The sequence below is a fragment of the Durio zibethinus genome, chromosome 1, assembly GCF_047325235.1.
Source record: "Durio zibethinus cultivar Kanyao isolate XHJ-2024 chromosome 1, ASM4732523v1, whole genome shotgun sequence".
Classification (NCBI taxonomy): domain Eukaryota; kingdom Viridiplantae; phylum Streptophyta; class Magnoliopsida; order Malvales; family Malvaceae; genus Durio; species Durio zibethinus.
This window is the reverse complement of record NC_143162.1, coordinates 34,817,553-34,832,441: the sequence shown is the minus strand read 5'-3', so window position 1 is coordinate 34,832,441 and position 14,889 is coordinate 34,817,553. Positions and strand designations below refer to the sequence as shown.

General features: G+C 33.0%; 2 protein-coding genes across 7 annotated transcripts; both read left to right on the top strand.

The window, feature by feature from the left end:
* Window positions 1-1,900: 1,900 nt before the first annotated feature.
* On the top strand, window positions 1,901-4,414 carry LOC111310818 (1-aminocyclopropane-1-carboxylate synthase 3-like). Its single transcript, XM_089766743.1, has 4 exons — window positions 1,901-2,381; window positions 2,684-2,815; window positions 2,978-3,138; window positions 3,251-4,414. The coding sequence occupies exons 1-4, from the start codon at window positions 2,241-2,243 to the stop codon at window positions 4,293-4,295; spliced, it is 1,479 nt and encodes a 492-aa protein (XP_089622869.1). The 5' UTR covers window positions 1,901-2,240; the 3' UTR covers window positions 4,296-4,414.
* A 2,112-nt stretch (window positions 4,415-6,526) lies between these two features.
* On the top strand, window positions 6,527-14,621 carry LOC111312521 (hyperosmolality-gated Ca2+ permeable channel 2.1-like). 6 transcript variants are annotated; one of them, XM_022912857.2, is made up of 12 exons: window positions 6,527-6,672; window positions 7,437-7,584; window positions 7,797-7,943; window positions 8,365-8,428; window positions 8,540-8,749; window positions 9,448-9,627; window positions 10,356-10,654; window positions 11,703-11,979; window positions 12,394-12,672; window positions 13,553-13,786; window positions 13,867-14,062; window positions 14,145-14,621. In XM_022912857.2, the coding sequence occupies exons 2-12, from the start codon at window positions 7,499-7,501 to the stop codon at window positions 14,171-14,173; spliced, it is 2,001 nt and encodes a 666-aa protein (XP_022768592.1). In that variant the 5' UTR covers window positions 6,527-6,672; window positions 7,437-7,498; the 3' UTR covers window positions 14,174-14,621. The 6 variants fall into 6 exon arrangements, with proteins under 6 accessions (XP_022768592.1, XP_022768591.1, XP_022768597.1 ...); XM_022912856.2 differs by having other exon boundaries at window positions 7,137-7,584; XM_022912862.2 differs by having other exon boundaries at window positions 7,137-7,584; window positions 7,756-7,943.
* Window positions 14,622-14,889: the final 268 nt, after the last annotated feature.

Genomic DNA, 14,889 nt, shown 5'->3' with positions numbered 1-14,889 from the left:
GGAATAAAAATATACACTTTTGGCATCATTTTCATTAGTCAATTTAATTCCCTATGTCAAAGAATTATAAAGATGTTTCATAGCCAGTTTATCATAGCAGAGTAATAATGACATCATATATATATATATATATATAACAATATTCTCTTTATAATTTTACCAAACGAGATAATTTACGACTTATAATCCAAAATACCCACATTATTGTGACCATGTGATTGGTTCATGGGTTGCAAACACACATTTTTTTTGCTGTTGATTATCTTTAAGAGATCAGATAAATTTTGTTCCCTCCATAATTAACCAGGCATATTTAATACTACAATTTGGGGGAGGGAGGGAGGGAGGGAGGCGGGGAGACACAGAAGATGGCCGACATGAATTTGAGGTCTGAGAGTATCAAGTGGACCAAGGGCACTTTGTAAGGGATTTTTCCCAACGTTAGCAATCAGGTGATCCATGGACCACAGTTGTCACATATCTAGATTCTGCCATCTGGCATTTCAGCCAATAATCAGAGCTTTTACCCTGTATTCTGTGCAATACAACATGGTTCCGGTGATGTTCCATGCAACACCTGAAATCTTGATGCTTTGGCTAACTCTTTGATAACCAGGGCGCCATTGCCTCTTATATATATGGCCATTTGGTCTTGAGTCCTTTGATTCGAAGGTTTCATCAATTAAGATGTAAAACTACTTGTAATCTTTACTATTAGTTAATCTTTTATTTGTTTTCTTCTTTCATCGTATTTGAAGCTATTAAAAATTTAATTTAAATGATCATTAAAATTAAAAATTTAACATTTTATCAACAAATCATATAATTATTCATCATTTTTTTATTTGTTATACGATAAAAACACAATTTTCTTTTGGCTAGGTAGATTCATGAAGATAGTAGGATTAGTCCCAAGATTTTGTGCAGGTATTTATGAGTAAATATATGTTTGATGACTGTCATTAAGTGCAGAAAGATTAGTGGATTCCACTGATACAAATGGAGCCCAACACCTAATTAAAAAACTTGATATGGAAGTCAATGACTTGCTTTAGCCACGAGGATGCCCTCTTTCAACTTGATGTAGTTATGAGAGTTTTGACCTATGAATGTCGGTATACTACCTTCTACTAATTTTTTATGCTCTAAAAGAAGATAATGCTAAATAGTTAAGTCGAATATAACACTAAACTAAAGGGCTGAAATCATCAAAATATTTCTAAATATATACTGATCTATAGTTTATGAATATATACAGGGAAGTTTAATTTCAATAAAAGAATTGGTCATCTTTCTTATAGTCATGAGGAAGGGTTTACTTTTTCTAATTTTCCTTCTTGTTCTTCTTTCCTAGTGGTTGCACAAGAAATAATCAAGGTATCAATTCTAATTATATAACTAAAAGCTTTAATGTACATCTTATAATTTGTTATGCGGTCTGTTAAATATCATTTTTTTTTGTGATTTTATATATAAATTAGATTTTTTCACTCGTTATCAATTGATTTTATGTCAAACATTTAACATGATATAAAGATCATATTTAGTTTTCTTATATTATCTTATATTAGTTTTGAATTTATCACATAATAAATTATTTTATTTTTAATTTATACGTGATGAACATATTAAGTAATGTTATCTTGTATATGTTAAGTTAATATCTAATTTAAATACGATATATTATTTTATTTTTAATTTACATGTGATGAGATATGTTAATTTATTTTATATATCTCATAACACCCTTACAAAATGGAAAGTGAAAGGAGACTTTGACTCAAAAACTAAAATTTTTATATTTTCATAAATTTTTTTAACTATTAAATCAAGAGATGGAGAATAGTTTTTGATTAAGTAATTTCTTGCATTAAAAAGGTTAAAGCAAATATTTTTGACTCTAAGTAATGGGTTTTAAAATATAAATAGTCTAGATAAATCGACTTTCGCAAAAGCATCAAAATCATTAAAAATGGAAATTAAAAAAGATTAGAGAACTCCAAAGCTGCCCGACGTCAAAATAATCTGCATCGTCAGTTCACAAATATTCATATTGTCGGGACTTACTTTGTGTCTCTATAAATTGCCATATCATTCCCTTCTTTCCAAACCTAAAAGCATTGAAAATCGAGCTCTCTTTTCCCTCACCTTTTTATCTCAAAAGTTTTGTCACCCAAAAGCAATACTGCTGTTCAGGCTAAACAAAATCCAGGAAAACTAAAAATTTAGGTGGTGTAAAGATGTTGTCAACCAAGGCTAGCTGCAATTCTCATGGACAAGATTCTTCCTACTTCCTGGGGTTGCAAGTTTATGAGAAAAATCCTTTTGATGAAACTGTCAATCCAACAGGAATCGTTCAGATGGGGCTTGCCGAGAATCAGGTGATTAACCCAAATGATACATAAAGTTTTACTTACCAAAATATTTCTTACTAATTTAAAAGTATATAAAATAAAGTGATGAAAAGTGAAAACCCAGTCCTTATTTCTTTCCTTCTTTATTTTTATTTTTCGCATCCTTCCCAAGAGAACAACATAGCCCACGTGACAAAACTAGAGGTTTTCTAGAAAAAACATTGAAATGGTAATTGAAAGTAGTACCTAATTCATTAATTACTCCGAGATCTTATTTTTTGCATGTTATTGCAAAAATGGTAATCTATGTTACTGTGTACTTCTCTCAGCTTTCTTTCGACCTGGTCGAATCATGGCTAAGAAAAAACCCAGACTCCATGGGACTGAAGAAGGATGGAGAATCTGTATTCAGGGAACTGGCTCTCTTCCAGGACTATCACGGATTGGCTTCTTTCAAAAATGTAACTATATATTCCTACCATTAATCTTTGCTAACCAAAAAAATCCTACATCCATGGCATTTGAATTTCAAGCTGATCGGAAACAAATTTATATACATGTATATATATATATATATATATATATATATATTTTTTTTTTTTATGGTCACCTCACTTGTATAGGAACTGGTCGAGTACATGGCACAAATTAGAGGAAACAAGGTTAAATTTGATCCGAACAACCTGGTGCTTGCTGCTGGTGCAACTTCAGCTAATGAGACTTTAATCTTTTGCCTGGCGGATCCTGGTGAAGCGATCCTTCTTCCCACACCATACTACCCTGGGTAAGTTTAAAAATTCCTAGTCCTATATATACATAGACACACAAACACATATGTATGCATGTATGCACTGCATTCAATATTATAGATAAATTCTAACTATATTTTGTTGCAGGTTCGATAGGGATCTTAAATGGAGGACTGGTGTAGAAATTGTTCCAGTACATTGCTTGAGCTCAAATGGATTCAGAATTACCATGTCTGCACTGGAAGATGCCTACCAAAGAGCTCAAAAACTTAACCTCAAAGTAAAAGGGGTTTTGATAACGAATCCTTCGAATCCACTCGGCACAACAATGACTAGGGACGAGCTTAACCACCTCATTACTTTTGCCATGGCCAGAAACATTCATGTCATAAGCGATGAAGTTTTTTCAGGAACAGTCTTTGACTCTCCTGGTTTCATAAGCATTATAGAAGCCGCAATGGACAGAAACCTTGAAAAGAAAGATGTATGGAGCCGCATTCACATTATTTACAGTCTTTCCAAGGACCTAGGTTTACCAGGATTTCGTGTTGGAATGATTTATTCCAGCAATAAAACAGTTGTTAGTGCAGCAACTAAAATGTCAAGTTTCGGACTCGTTTCATCCCAAACTCAGTACCTACTTTCCAACATGCTAGCAAACAAGAAATTCACCAGCAAATACATGAAGAAGAACCAAAAGAGACTCAAGAAGAGGAAGGAAATGCTAGTTTCAGGCCTTAAAAAATCAGGAATCGGTTACCTCAAAGGCAATGCAGGCTTGTTTTGCTGGGTTGACATGAGACATCTCTTATCTTCCAATACATTCGAAGCAGAAACAGAGCTGTGGAAGAAAATTCTATTCGAGGTTGGGTTGAACATCTCTCCTGGTGCATCTTGCCATTGCACTGAACCAGGGTGGTTCAGAGTTTGCTTCGCTAACATGTCCCAAGCAACGCTTCGAATTGCAGTGCGACGAATCAAGGATTTCGTCGATCGTTCGAGCTGTGGTGGCGGGATTGGTAAGATCAGTTACCAGCAAAACATGTCTAGTTTAAGTAGGAACTTGCATGGCAGCATGGTTCGCAAATTAACGTCATCTGATCGTGATGAACAAGAGCACGCGTTAAATTATTTTAGTTTTATTTTTATTTATTATATAGTTTGTCAACTAGTCAATTCATATAAATTATAAAGTAGTATAAATTGCTTTTCTCAGGGATGGAACACAAAGCAACATCCCTTTTGGTGGATTTACAAAAAAAGTTGAGACTTGTAAAAGAGTTTAGCTCCACGAATAAAGCTAGTCAATTGTAAACTTATTGCTTATGTCATGGGCCCCATCCCCCTTATCGTTGCTGTGAGGCAAGGATAAGGAAGAATATGTTTAAAACCTGAAAAATGAAGAAGGTTATATGGTGTACTGAAAATATGATTACAACTTAGAAAAATTAATTACGGCTCATCTTTAAAAAATAATATTTAATAGATTTGACGTTTAAATTTTATTATTTATAATTTTTTTATTTGAAGACTATGACCTCTTCAATTAAAAAAAAAAGAAAAAAAATGGGTGATCCCTACTAGTAGCTTAGATTAGATATATTCAACATAATAAAATTGCTATTATCAATCCAATTTGACTAAAGAGAAAAGCCACTTTCTATTCTCAATCCAATGGTACTAAAGATGGATGGATGATTTATTGAACCGTCAAACTGTTTAATTATACAATCAAAATCTTCGTATAGTTTAGCAATTGAAATTTAAAAATAGGAATTAATTTTTTTCAGCCAAGTATAATTTAATTTTTTTTAGTAAATAATACATATACTTGTTAATTATGATAATATACTAGCTACAATAGCGAATGATTATAATCAGGTATCCATTTTGAGCAAAAGTATGTTTAAGTGTTTTGAGTTACTAATAGTATGAAAATTATTGGCGTATTAAATTATATAGTGGGAGATAAGTTTGTCTCATACTTTCTATGAACTATGTGCTTTTCTTTTTCTAATCGATGGTTTCTTTTGGAGAAGAAAAAAATGCAAAGTTGAGGTGATGATTCATCGCAATACAAACCAATGGGCCCTCACTTGGGTTATCACTTTTCAAACCCATCTTTGTCTCAACCTAATAATTTTTGTCAGGAAAAAAAAGATGCTATAATAGTTATATTTACCTTTATAAGTTCTCAATTCCCATTGAAAAAATATAATTTTTTGAGAAATTAAGTAATTTACAAACATAATATTTTTTTAAAAAGTTTTGATGATAAGTTTCTTAAAATTTTTTTTTAAGATTATTATATAAAATCATATTTTCTTTTAATATTAGAAAAATAACATATTATATGTTTAAAAATAATTTTAAAACATTCATTAGGAATTTATTTAAAAAAAATGAAAAACAAAGGTTGAACCATGAAGCCCATTTGATTTGGTTAGGTATATAACTTAGGCCCAACCCATAACTGGCTCACATTACATGTATCAATGTATAACCTTTAGGGCCCATTCATCAATATTTTAATCTTTAAACATTTGGATAGGGAAAAAAATGCATGGAATCTCTAATATAAAGTTGAAAGTAGTTAATAAAACAATACCATGCATTAAATTTATTATATTAAAAGTTTAAAAATAAAATAAATATAAAACTAATATAGAAGTTAAGCCTAATTAAATTTATTAAAATACTTCACGAATAATTACTAAAATAAATTTTAAAAAATGCTTCATGCGGAAAACCTGTAAACTAGTCATGAATCATGATGTTAGTGGATACATCCAATACATTAATGTAGGAGAAATTATCACATATATATTCTTTCAAGTATAATAAATAAAATTAAAAATAATTAAAAATAAAACACATGTAATATTTAATTTTGCTTATGAAATTAAAAAATCTCATATTCTATCAAAATCAAATTCTTAATATATAATTATTATTGATTGTTTTTTTAAAATATATATACAAAATGATTACAAAATCTCGTTCCTAAAGGTCAACAATTCGTGTCACCGACCGCGACTTCGCTTTAAATAAATTAGGTTGCGAGGCACCGTAACAGAACCCAGAAAGGACACGAATAAAAGCTACAGAGACAGTTAAGGTGGTTCTGAGTAGCAAGATCTCACATTTTTGTACCGCCCCCTGATTTGTCGCCACGTGGATCGCGGAAAGAATATCATTGCACGTGGCATTCACTGGAATCTTTTCTCACATTAATAAAAGAAAATTGCGTGTAATTATTATAAGAAAATTTTTCAATAAATTCCTTAAAAGATATTCCAATCTTTTAAAAATTATTTCTAAATCAGGGTCCTTAATTTTTTTTTCTGGAAATTGGTCGATTTTTTTCCTTTTTAGTGATTTGCTTTTGTTTATATTTGAAGTTAAAGCAAAAGCGTGGCATTTGGCGTACAAGTAATAAACAGGCTCAAAATTTTCCAGTGTTTGGCTTCCTACTTCTTTAAGCGAATCGTTTTGCTTCAGAATCTCTCTGCGTTTGAGAACATTTTCGAAGTTCTTATGCTTTTTTTTTGGCTCTGATATCTGCACAGGTACTTTCTTTTAATTAATCTTTACTTTTTCTCCTTTTTTTTTTTTTTAAATCCAAATTGATATAGTTTTCTTGAATTTCCTCCTTGGATTAGTTGTTGGGAATATTTTTCATTTTAAATTTAATTTTTATTACTTTTAGTTTTGTATAACCTTTTGTCTTGGAACTATTGAAATGAATTAAAAGAAAAAGAGAAAAAGGGTTTAGAAATTTCATCAGGCATATAAAGGTTTAGAAATTTGCTAGCTTTATTACTAGAAAGGAAATTAGAGTGAAAAACAACTGTTATTAAGGGTTTTCATTTATTTTTTGAAGTTTGATGATGCTTTTCGCCTGCAATTAGTTTAAGATCATGTTTTTTTTACTTGAATTTTCGTTGAAGCTTTTGTTTGAACATTTGATCGATGAGGATGTTGTTTAACTTTTGGTTTCTGAACCATGACAATTCCCGAATGAATTTTGCAGCACTTGGTTCTGTGTCAAATTGAGCCAAACTTCTGTCTGTGTTATCGTTGTTGTCAAAAGCATTCCTCTGTTTTGAGCAAATTGAAAGTAATATTGGTGTCCTTCCTTGGCTAAGTGCTTGAGTAATTAAATTTCTAAAGCTTGAAAAAAGGATATAGGGGATTAGAATGGACATTGCTGGTCTTTTAACTTCTGCCGGAATCAATATAGCTATTTGTGTTGTGCTACTGTCATTGTATTCCATACTGCGAAAACAACCAAGCAATGCAAGTGTATATTTCACGAGGAAGCTTGTTCCAGAGCCAGTAAAGTGGAGTGATCCTTTCTGCCTTGAAAGATTTGTACCTTCTGCAAGCTGGATCATGAGGGCCTGGCAAGCCACTGATGAAGAAATATTGGCTGCCGGTGGTGTGGATGCTGTAGTTTTCATGAGAATAGTTGTTTTCAGGTGATTAAGTCTCCCCAGATAGAAAATTTTTTTTAAGTCTTTCAATTTTCTTGGTGAAATTTTTGCTACTAAGTTTCTCTCAAAGTCTAAGCTTGCAATTATATCCAAAACCTTTTGAAGTGCTTTAGTATTTCAATTATGGTTGGTCAGTGTCTGTTTTTTCTTTTGCAGGTTTACTAACTGCACTGTTATTTTCCTCGTGTTCTCTGCAGTATTCGGGTATTCATCATTGCTGCTATGATTTGCATTCTTCTCGTGCTTCCAGTAAATTATTATGGACAAGACATGCAGCACAAGCAAATCCATGCAGAATCACTGGAAGTATTTACCATTGGAAATGTAAAAGAAGGTTCAAAATGGTCTGTTCTGTTGAACCCATTATTATGATGATATAGTTGCTTTAGTACTTTTTTACAATGAAATGCTATTTGGATGTTGCTATGTCGAGCCATGAATGTGATGACCAGAAATGAAATTTGGACCTGAGTTTTCCTGTAGAATTCTACTTTAGCATATTTGCTTATGCAACCAAGAGGAAGAATCCAAGTTTTTTATTTATTATCTTTTATACTTTTATAAGATTCCTGGGAGAATTGTAATCAAGAATTGATTTCAAGTATAGAAAAACAATGAATTTTTAAAGTTTTCTGTTCCATTAACTGTTGCTTCTCCAGGTTGAAATATTGAGATGCAACTCCAACATAGTGGTTTTGTGGTAAAATAGATTGGAGAAAATCAGCTATTTATTGATATTTTTCTTTTTGTTTTAAAATTTTCCAGGTTTTGGACCCATTGTCTTGCATTATATGTCATATCCTGCTCAGCTTGTGTTCTACTTTACTTTGTAAGGATTTACATACCAAAATGCATTATTTACTCATATATAGTTTGACTTGTATTGATGCTTTCTAAAATTTCCTCTAGCATTCATTTAAAGATTACTGCTTCGCTATAGGAGTATGAAAGTATCACCAAAATGAGGTTGGCACATATTACTGGATCTCCTCCTAGTCCAAGTCATTTCACAGTTCTAGTCCGTGGCATCCCATGGTCTCAGGATCATTCATACAGTGAGTCGGTAGAGAAGTTCTTTTCAACTTATTATCCAGCAAGCTATGTGTCCCACCAGATGGTATATCGGGCTGGTACAGTTGATAAATTAATGGTACGCATCTATATTGAGTGACTTATATTACTGACATAATTTATATGAGTTTTGTTATTTGAAAAGGCTTTAATTTTGAAATTTTCTTCAGTGGTTTGTTTTTTTTAAATGTTAGCGGGTTGTGTCTTTAGTGCAGTTATTCACTACTTTCTTGACACCTAATGAATGAATTGCTGTTCATCCGAGGTGGATTCTCTTAGTGTTGATAAACAGAAAATGTTGCTTTCCTTTTCCCTTTTTATCATTGTGTTCTATAGACCATATAAAATAGTTTCTTCAATGGAATAAGAGCTAAAAGAGAAGTAAAAGATTATGAGCCCTTTGCATACTACCTCTAATAGGTAATCTTGATTTTTTCCAATTTGATTTTGAGATCATGTTTTGAATCTTTATATCATTGACTTTGTTCAGTGTTATTATACAATTGTGACTTGCTACTAGTTACCATACAATTATTCTTTACTTATTTTAGAATAGGACTTATTTTGGCTGAATTTTCAATTTTCTTAATTTCATTTGGTTGTCCTCATTAGGGATTTTTTGAGTTGAACTGAGATGAGTAATCTGAAAATAAACTTGTAATTCACCTTTTCTATGGTCATTCTACTCCGCTGCACACACACAATGTTCTGTTTTTTTTTTTTTTAATAATATGTAACAAGTCCTATGTATTTTCTCTAACAATGTTGTCTTTGCAGAAGGATGCAGAGAAGATGTACAGAGTGCTAAAAACTGTTGAGCCACAGTGTAGAGAGATTTCTATGCCATGTTGTCTTTGTGGAGGAACTACACATTCCTTTAAGGTGCTTAACAATGAAGCAGAAAGTGTTAAGAGTAAAATCAGCGATGATGGATTGCAACCAGCTCAAAGGGAAAAGGTTGAAAATCTTGGAATAAGATGAGTTTTGATTTCAGGGTTATAGTATGTATGCTTAAATAGTATATAATTTATGTGTGCCTTTTTTAGTGGTTTGTTGCCAAAAGCTAACTTGTTTCAGATATTGTTTTCAGTCTTCAAAGTTGTTTTGCTTTTATATCTCCTCTGTATTATTTTAATGTGCTATAAGCATCGCCAGTTCATGTGATCTAGTTTTTCCTCTGACAACAAAGAGCTTTAGTGGATATAGATCTGATCTTTTGCACCCTATGAATTGCTGTCATTTGATGCTAAAAGGCATTTTGCATGCTCTTTGGGATGTTTATATGTTATTAATCTCATTCTGAACCTTTGCTGGGATGGGTATTTTAGCTTATGTTAGATCAGATACCAACTTTTATAGATAATTATGATGCATGAAAGTAAGTTGTATTTTTAAATTTGAGCAACTAGCTTCCTCCTGTTTTTATAGATGACAGCATTTACCGTAGCTGATAATTCTAACTACATTATCTGAAGATCTGTTTTTTAAACTGCTATGCCTTACCAACTGCATGCTCATTTTCTTGATTTCTTTATGGAGATTCTCCCTATGTGGTTTTGATCTTATCATTCCATGTTGCCATCATGTGGGTGTTGATGTTTGAAAGCAAATACTGATCATTAACTTTTAAAACTTTGATGTAAATGGCCATGTGATATCCTATGTTATTTTGGCCTTTGATGCAGGAACGCCCAGCTGCTTTTGTTTTCTTCAGGACTCGTTATGCTGCTGTTGTTGCTGCACAAGTTCTTCAATCATCAAATCCCATGTTATGGGTGACACAACTAGCCCCAGAGCCACGTGATGTTTATTGGTCAAACCTCTCCATACCATACAAACAAATTTGGCTCCGTAAAATAGCAACTCTTCTAGGTGCTATTGTTTTTATGTTCGTGTTTCTTGTTCCAGTTACATTTGTGCAAGGCTTGACTCAACTAGACCAGCTATCACATACATTTCCATTTCTTAAAGGAATTTTAAGACAGTGAGTATTAGTCTGCAAACTCTATTGCTAAAGCATTGCTAGGTTGTTAGTCTCTATTATGTTGCTATTATTACAGATTGCAGTCATGGCTAATGCCTGATTGCAACAAATTAGGATATGGAAATTGCAACATGTTAGACTACATGCGTTTGTACAGAAATAATGCATGAAAGAAAACCATAGTTGTGAAACCCTATTTCTCCTGCTATATCAACCATTCTAAGCTCCTCCTATGTGATCATTAGTTTATATTGACTTCCTTAAGGAGATCAGAATCCACAAATAGAGTGCTGTTATTAGTTCTCTTGTTTTTGGAAATTACATAGAAATTAAAAATGCTTGGAATTCATGTGCATTGGTATATATGATGTAAGTATCATGGTTAAATTTTGAAGATGTTGTGCCCAGTACTGAGAGAGTGAAGGCTCTGAAAAGCAATCTAGAATAGATAAATGAGCACATACAAGTAGATAGAAGGATAAAAGCTAATATCCCTTGTCCTTAAGGTACATATCTGTCTCTGTTCTTTGTTCAAACGACTGCAATATATTTGCTTCTGACGTCTATGTATAAATGCAAAATGTGTGTTTTCCTGATGAATTTTTTGTTTCTGATTTTGGATGAAGTTTTCTATACTCGTTCCAGTATTTACTTAATTTATTCTGAGTAATAAATTATTTCATGAACTTGTTATAATAGTTGGGTTTTAATTGGTTATATATATATATATATATAAATTATTTCATGAACTTGTTACAATAGTTGGGTTTTAATTGGTTATATATATATATATATAAACACTGGAGAATAAATTATTCAGGAGCTAGTAGCCTAGTACACCTGGCACCTAATTGATCAACTTATGGAAGTATTTTGGTTTTTAGCGGCTTCTTTTGTGAGTGTTTGAATACATCATAATTGGCTGTTTCATGGTTATTAGTGGAAATTGGAAGGAGTTAAAAAGAGGAGGAAATCTAGCAATTATTGTAGAGGATCTGGGATAGATTTGACTTGTTTGTGAATCCATCCTGTTTGTTCTTCTGTGCAGGAAGTTCATGAACCAGCTAGTAACAGGTTACCTACCAAGTGTGATTCTGATGTTATTTTTGTATGCTGCTCCACCAACCATGATGCTGTTTTCCAAAGTGGAGGGAAATGTTTCACGTAGTGGGAGGAAAAAGAGTGCATGCATTAAAGTTTTGTACTTCACAATCTGGAATGTTTTCTTTGTTAATATTCTTTCTGGATCCATAATCAGGCAATTGAGTGTTTTCTCAAGTGTTAGAGACATACCTACACAACTTGCCAAAGCAGTGCCAACCCAGGTAATTTTCCTTCCACTCCGTAATAGTTAGTTTAATAAAACCTCACTTCTTCCAACTTAACGGCAGATTTTCAGATGCATTTAAATTTAAATTTAGATTTTATCTTGGTGTATTAGAGATGCATGAGATACTTTTTTTCTACGTATCTAAACTATTCTTTTGGAATTATTATTTTTCATGAGTTTTTAAATTGCCGATATCAAACTTCTGGTTTTGACAAGCCTGCACAGCAAGACCTAATATCTTACTGCAAAAGTCTTAAAAATGGCAGTACAATTTTATGCCCTCTCTTTTGTCAGCACAGTCACATAGGACAAAGGTTGCTTCTGGTTCCTTTTATATGTCATGTGAATGTGAACCTTCAGGATTACTACTAACTGTAGTTGTTGTTCTTGTTTTCTTGAGTATCTGCAGGCTACCTTCTTTACGACTTATGTTTTATCGTCAGGCTGGGCAAGCTTGTCCTTTGAAGTAATACAACTTTTTGCTCTTCTTCGCAATGTGTTCAGAAAATTCATACTAAGAATCAAGGAAGAGTCATCTAATTGTGCTCTATCCTTCCCTTACCATACTGAAATTCCACGACTTCTTCTGTTTGGACTGCTTGGCTTCACTTGTTCTGTCATGGCACCCCTAATATTGCCCTTCTTGTTGGTTTACTTCTTTCTTGCTTTCCTTGTCTATCGAAACCAGGTTTGTTTTTGTCTGATCGATTTTATGTCCTCCTTTTACTCTTTGTTAATCTAATAATAGTCAATTTCGTTTGTAACTTTCAGTTTGTGCCCACGGAGTTTCTTAATATATATAGGGATCTATTTCCTTTATTGAGTGGACCTTGTTCATTCTCTCTGGTAAAGAGCTTTTATATTAGAGGAGTGAATATGAATGTTTTGAAAGAATAAAACAAAAACCGAAATGTGAAGAGAAGAGTGTCTAGGTTAAAATTCTGAGACATTCAGATTTCAGTTCTCAAAATGTTTTAATTTTGTTTGAGTGGATTGAGCTCTTGTTGGAGTATCCACGAGATTATTATTCATTTTAAAAGTTTTTGTACACACCAATAAAGTGATCCCTATTGAAATAATATAAAAGTGTTAAAGGAAAATCTTTGAAAGAAGGTTAAGCAGTGGAACGGTGACTAGTATGGAGTGAACAGCCAAAAATCTCCAGACTAAGTGAGCTGTTTCTTGGAAGTATATTCTAAGCTTTAAGACTTAAATGTGGTCGTTGTTTACAGAAAAGTTGTTCATCAGTAACTCCAGAAAAGCAGCTTTATGGAATTGCATTCTAAGCTTCAATTTCCTCTGTATTGTAGAATAGCTTACACATTTTATATATATATATATGCTTGTATAATTTTCACATTTATGCTACAAGGTGTTTGCAGTGTCTATTTTAAGTTGCATGTATTTTAAAAAAACAGTGCATTATGATGTTATGGAAGCATTCTATTTACATATTCACCGTTAGGTCATGCATAAGTTTGTTGATGACATTTGAGTCAAGTGCGAGTCAGAACTTTTACCTGTTCTTGGATTAATGCTTTTTGTTTTTTTTTTTGTTTTCCTTTCAGATTCTCCATGTATATGTATCAAAATATGAAAGTGGGGGACAGTTCTGGCCTATTGTTCACAACACAACGATCTTCTCTTTAGTGTTGACGCAGATTATTGCCCTTGGGGTCTTTGGTATAAAACGATCACCAGTCGCTTCTGGTTTCACCATTCCCCTAATATTTTTCACTCTTCTGTTCAATGAGTACTGTAGGCAGAGGTTTTCGCCTGTTTTCAAGAGGAGTCCTGCACAGGTAAGAATAGAAATATCTCTCTCTATCTCTCTTTAGAAAACTCCCCAACCATTTTTTGCTATGATGGCTTGGTTGTACAGGTTCTTATAGAGATGGATCGACAAGACGAGCAGTGTGGTAGGGTAGAAGAGATTTATGATCAGTTACGTTCAGCATACTGCCAGTTCCCGTTAATTGCTCGGGACTTGTCCACTTCTCAGGATTTGTCCACGGCTGGAAACACCTGGCAGAACAAAGATCAGGGAAGTTCCCAAGATCCAGAATCACTGAAGCCAGGTATGGTTGTTCTCGTGCTTGGTCGTTCCTTCTATCCAGAATCAGATAGTAATTGATTGAATCTATACTTTAAAATTTTCAGGAAATCAACTAGTTAAACTAAATGAATAGTGGGCTGTTCATTGCACTTCGGAAGGGAAAGGCTTAGTCTGAAGTGAAATGGTTTATTCTTCTGTTATAATCCTGTGCAAAAATGCGCCGTCATTACCATGATGGTTGCTGGGACTTAGTGTTCTGTTAATCTAGAAAACGTTCATAGAAACAAACATCCGTATAGAGGCTCTGTTAATAGTGGCAATGGAACATAAGGCGACAGTTTTTGCTCTACAAGACTACAAATGATGAATTACTTTTCCGTTTTAATATTCACACTTGATGGGGCAAAGATAATTAGACAAAAAGCCCTTTGATATGTATACTCAACATTGTACAGTTTCATAGGAAAGAGTTCTATCCTGTTGATGCGCATGGTTGAAATGAGGGCAGAAAACCCACATTTCTTTGAATACTCTCTTCTATACAAATTTGGTTAGTCTTATAAATTTTTGTTTCTTTCCTACTTTTGTTGGCCGCAATGGGTTAATTCCTTGAGCAAATGTCTATTATATAGGGAGATATATATGTGATATGCTTCCCATCACAGATAGATGAAATTTCCTACCCATTAATTTCAGAGCCGAAGATATTTCAATCTGTAACAAGGTGAGTTTCATCATGGGTATAAGCAGTTTTTGAAATACTCACTATTTCTTTTGTTCAATTAACTGTCACAGCAGAAGTAGAAGAAGGTGTGACTGATATGATTTTGCGGATTATCATGCAATTAT

Coding starts and splice junctions, on each gene's coding strand:
- LOC111312521 (XM_022912856.2), top strand. CDS start 7,304: ATGGACATTGCTGGTCTTTTAACTTCTGCCGGAATCAATATAGCTATT. Junction 8,429..8,539: donor CTTGTGTTCTACTTTACTTT/GTAAGGATTTAC, acceptor GCTTCGCTATAG/GAGTATGAAAGTATCACCAA. Junction 13,787..13,866: donor TCAAGAGGAGTCCTGCACAG/GTAAGAATAGAA, acceptor TTGGTTGTACAG/GTTCTTATAGAGATGGATCG.
- LOC111310818 (XM_089766743.1), top strand. CDS start 2,241: ATGTTGTCAACCAAGGCTAGCTGCAATTCTCATGGACAAGATTCTTCC. Junction 2,382..2,683: donor TGGGGCTTGCCGAGAATCAG/GTGATTAACCCA, acceptor TACTTCTCTCAG/CTTTCTTTCGACCTGGTCGA. Junction 3,139..3,250: donor CCCACACCATACTACCCTGG/GTAAGTTTAAAA, acceptor ATTTTGTTGCAG/GTTCGATAGGGATCTTAAAT.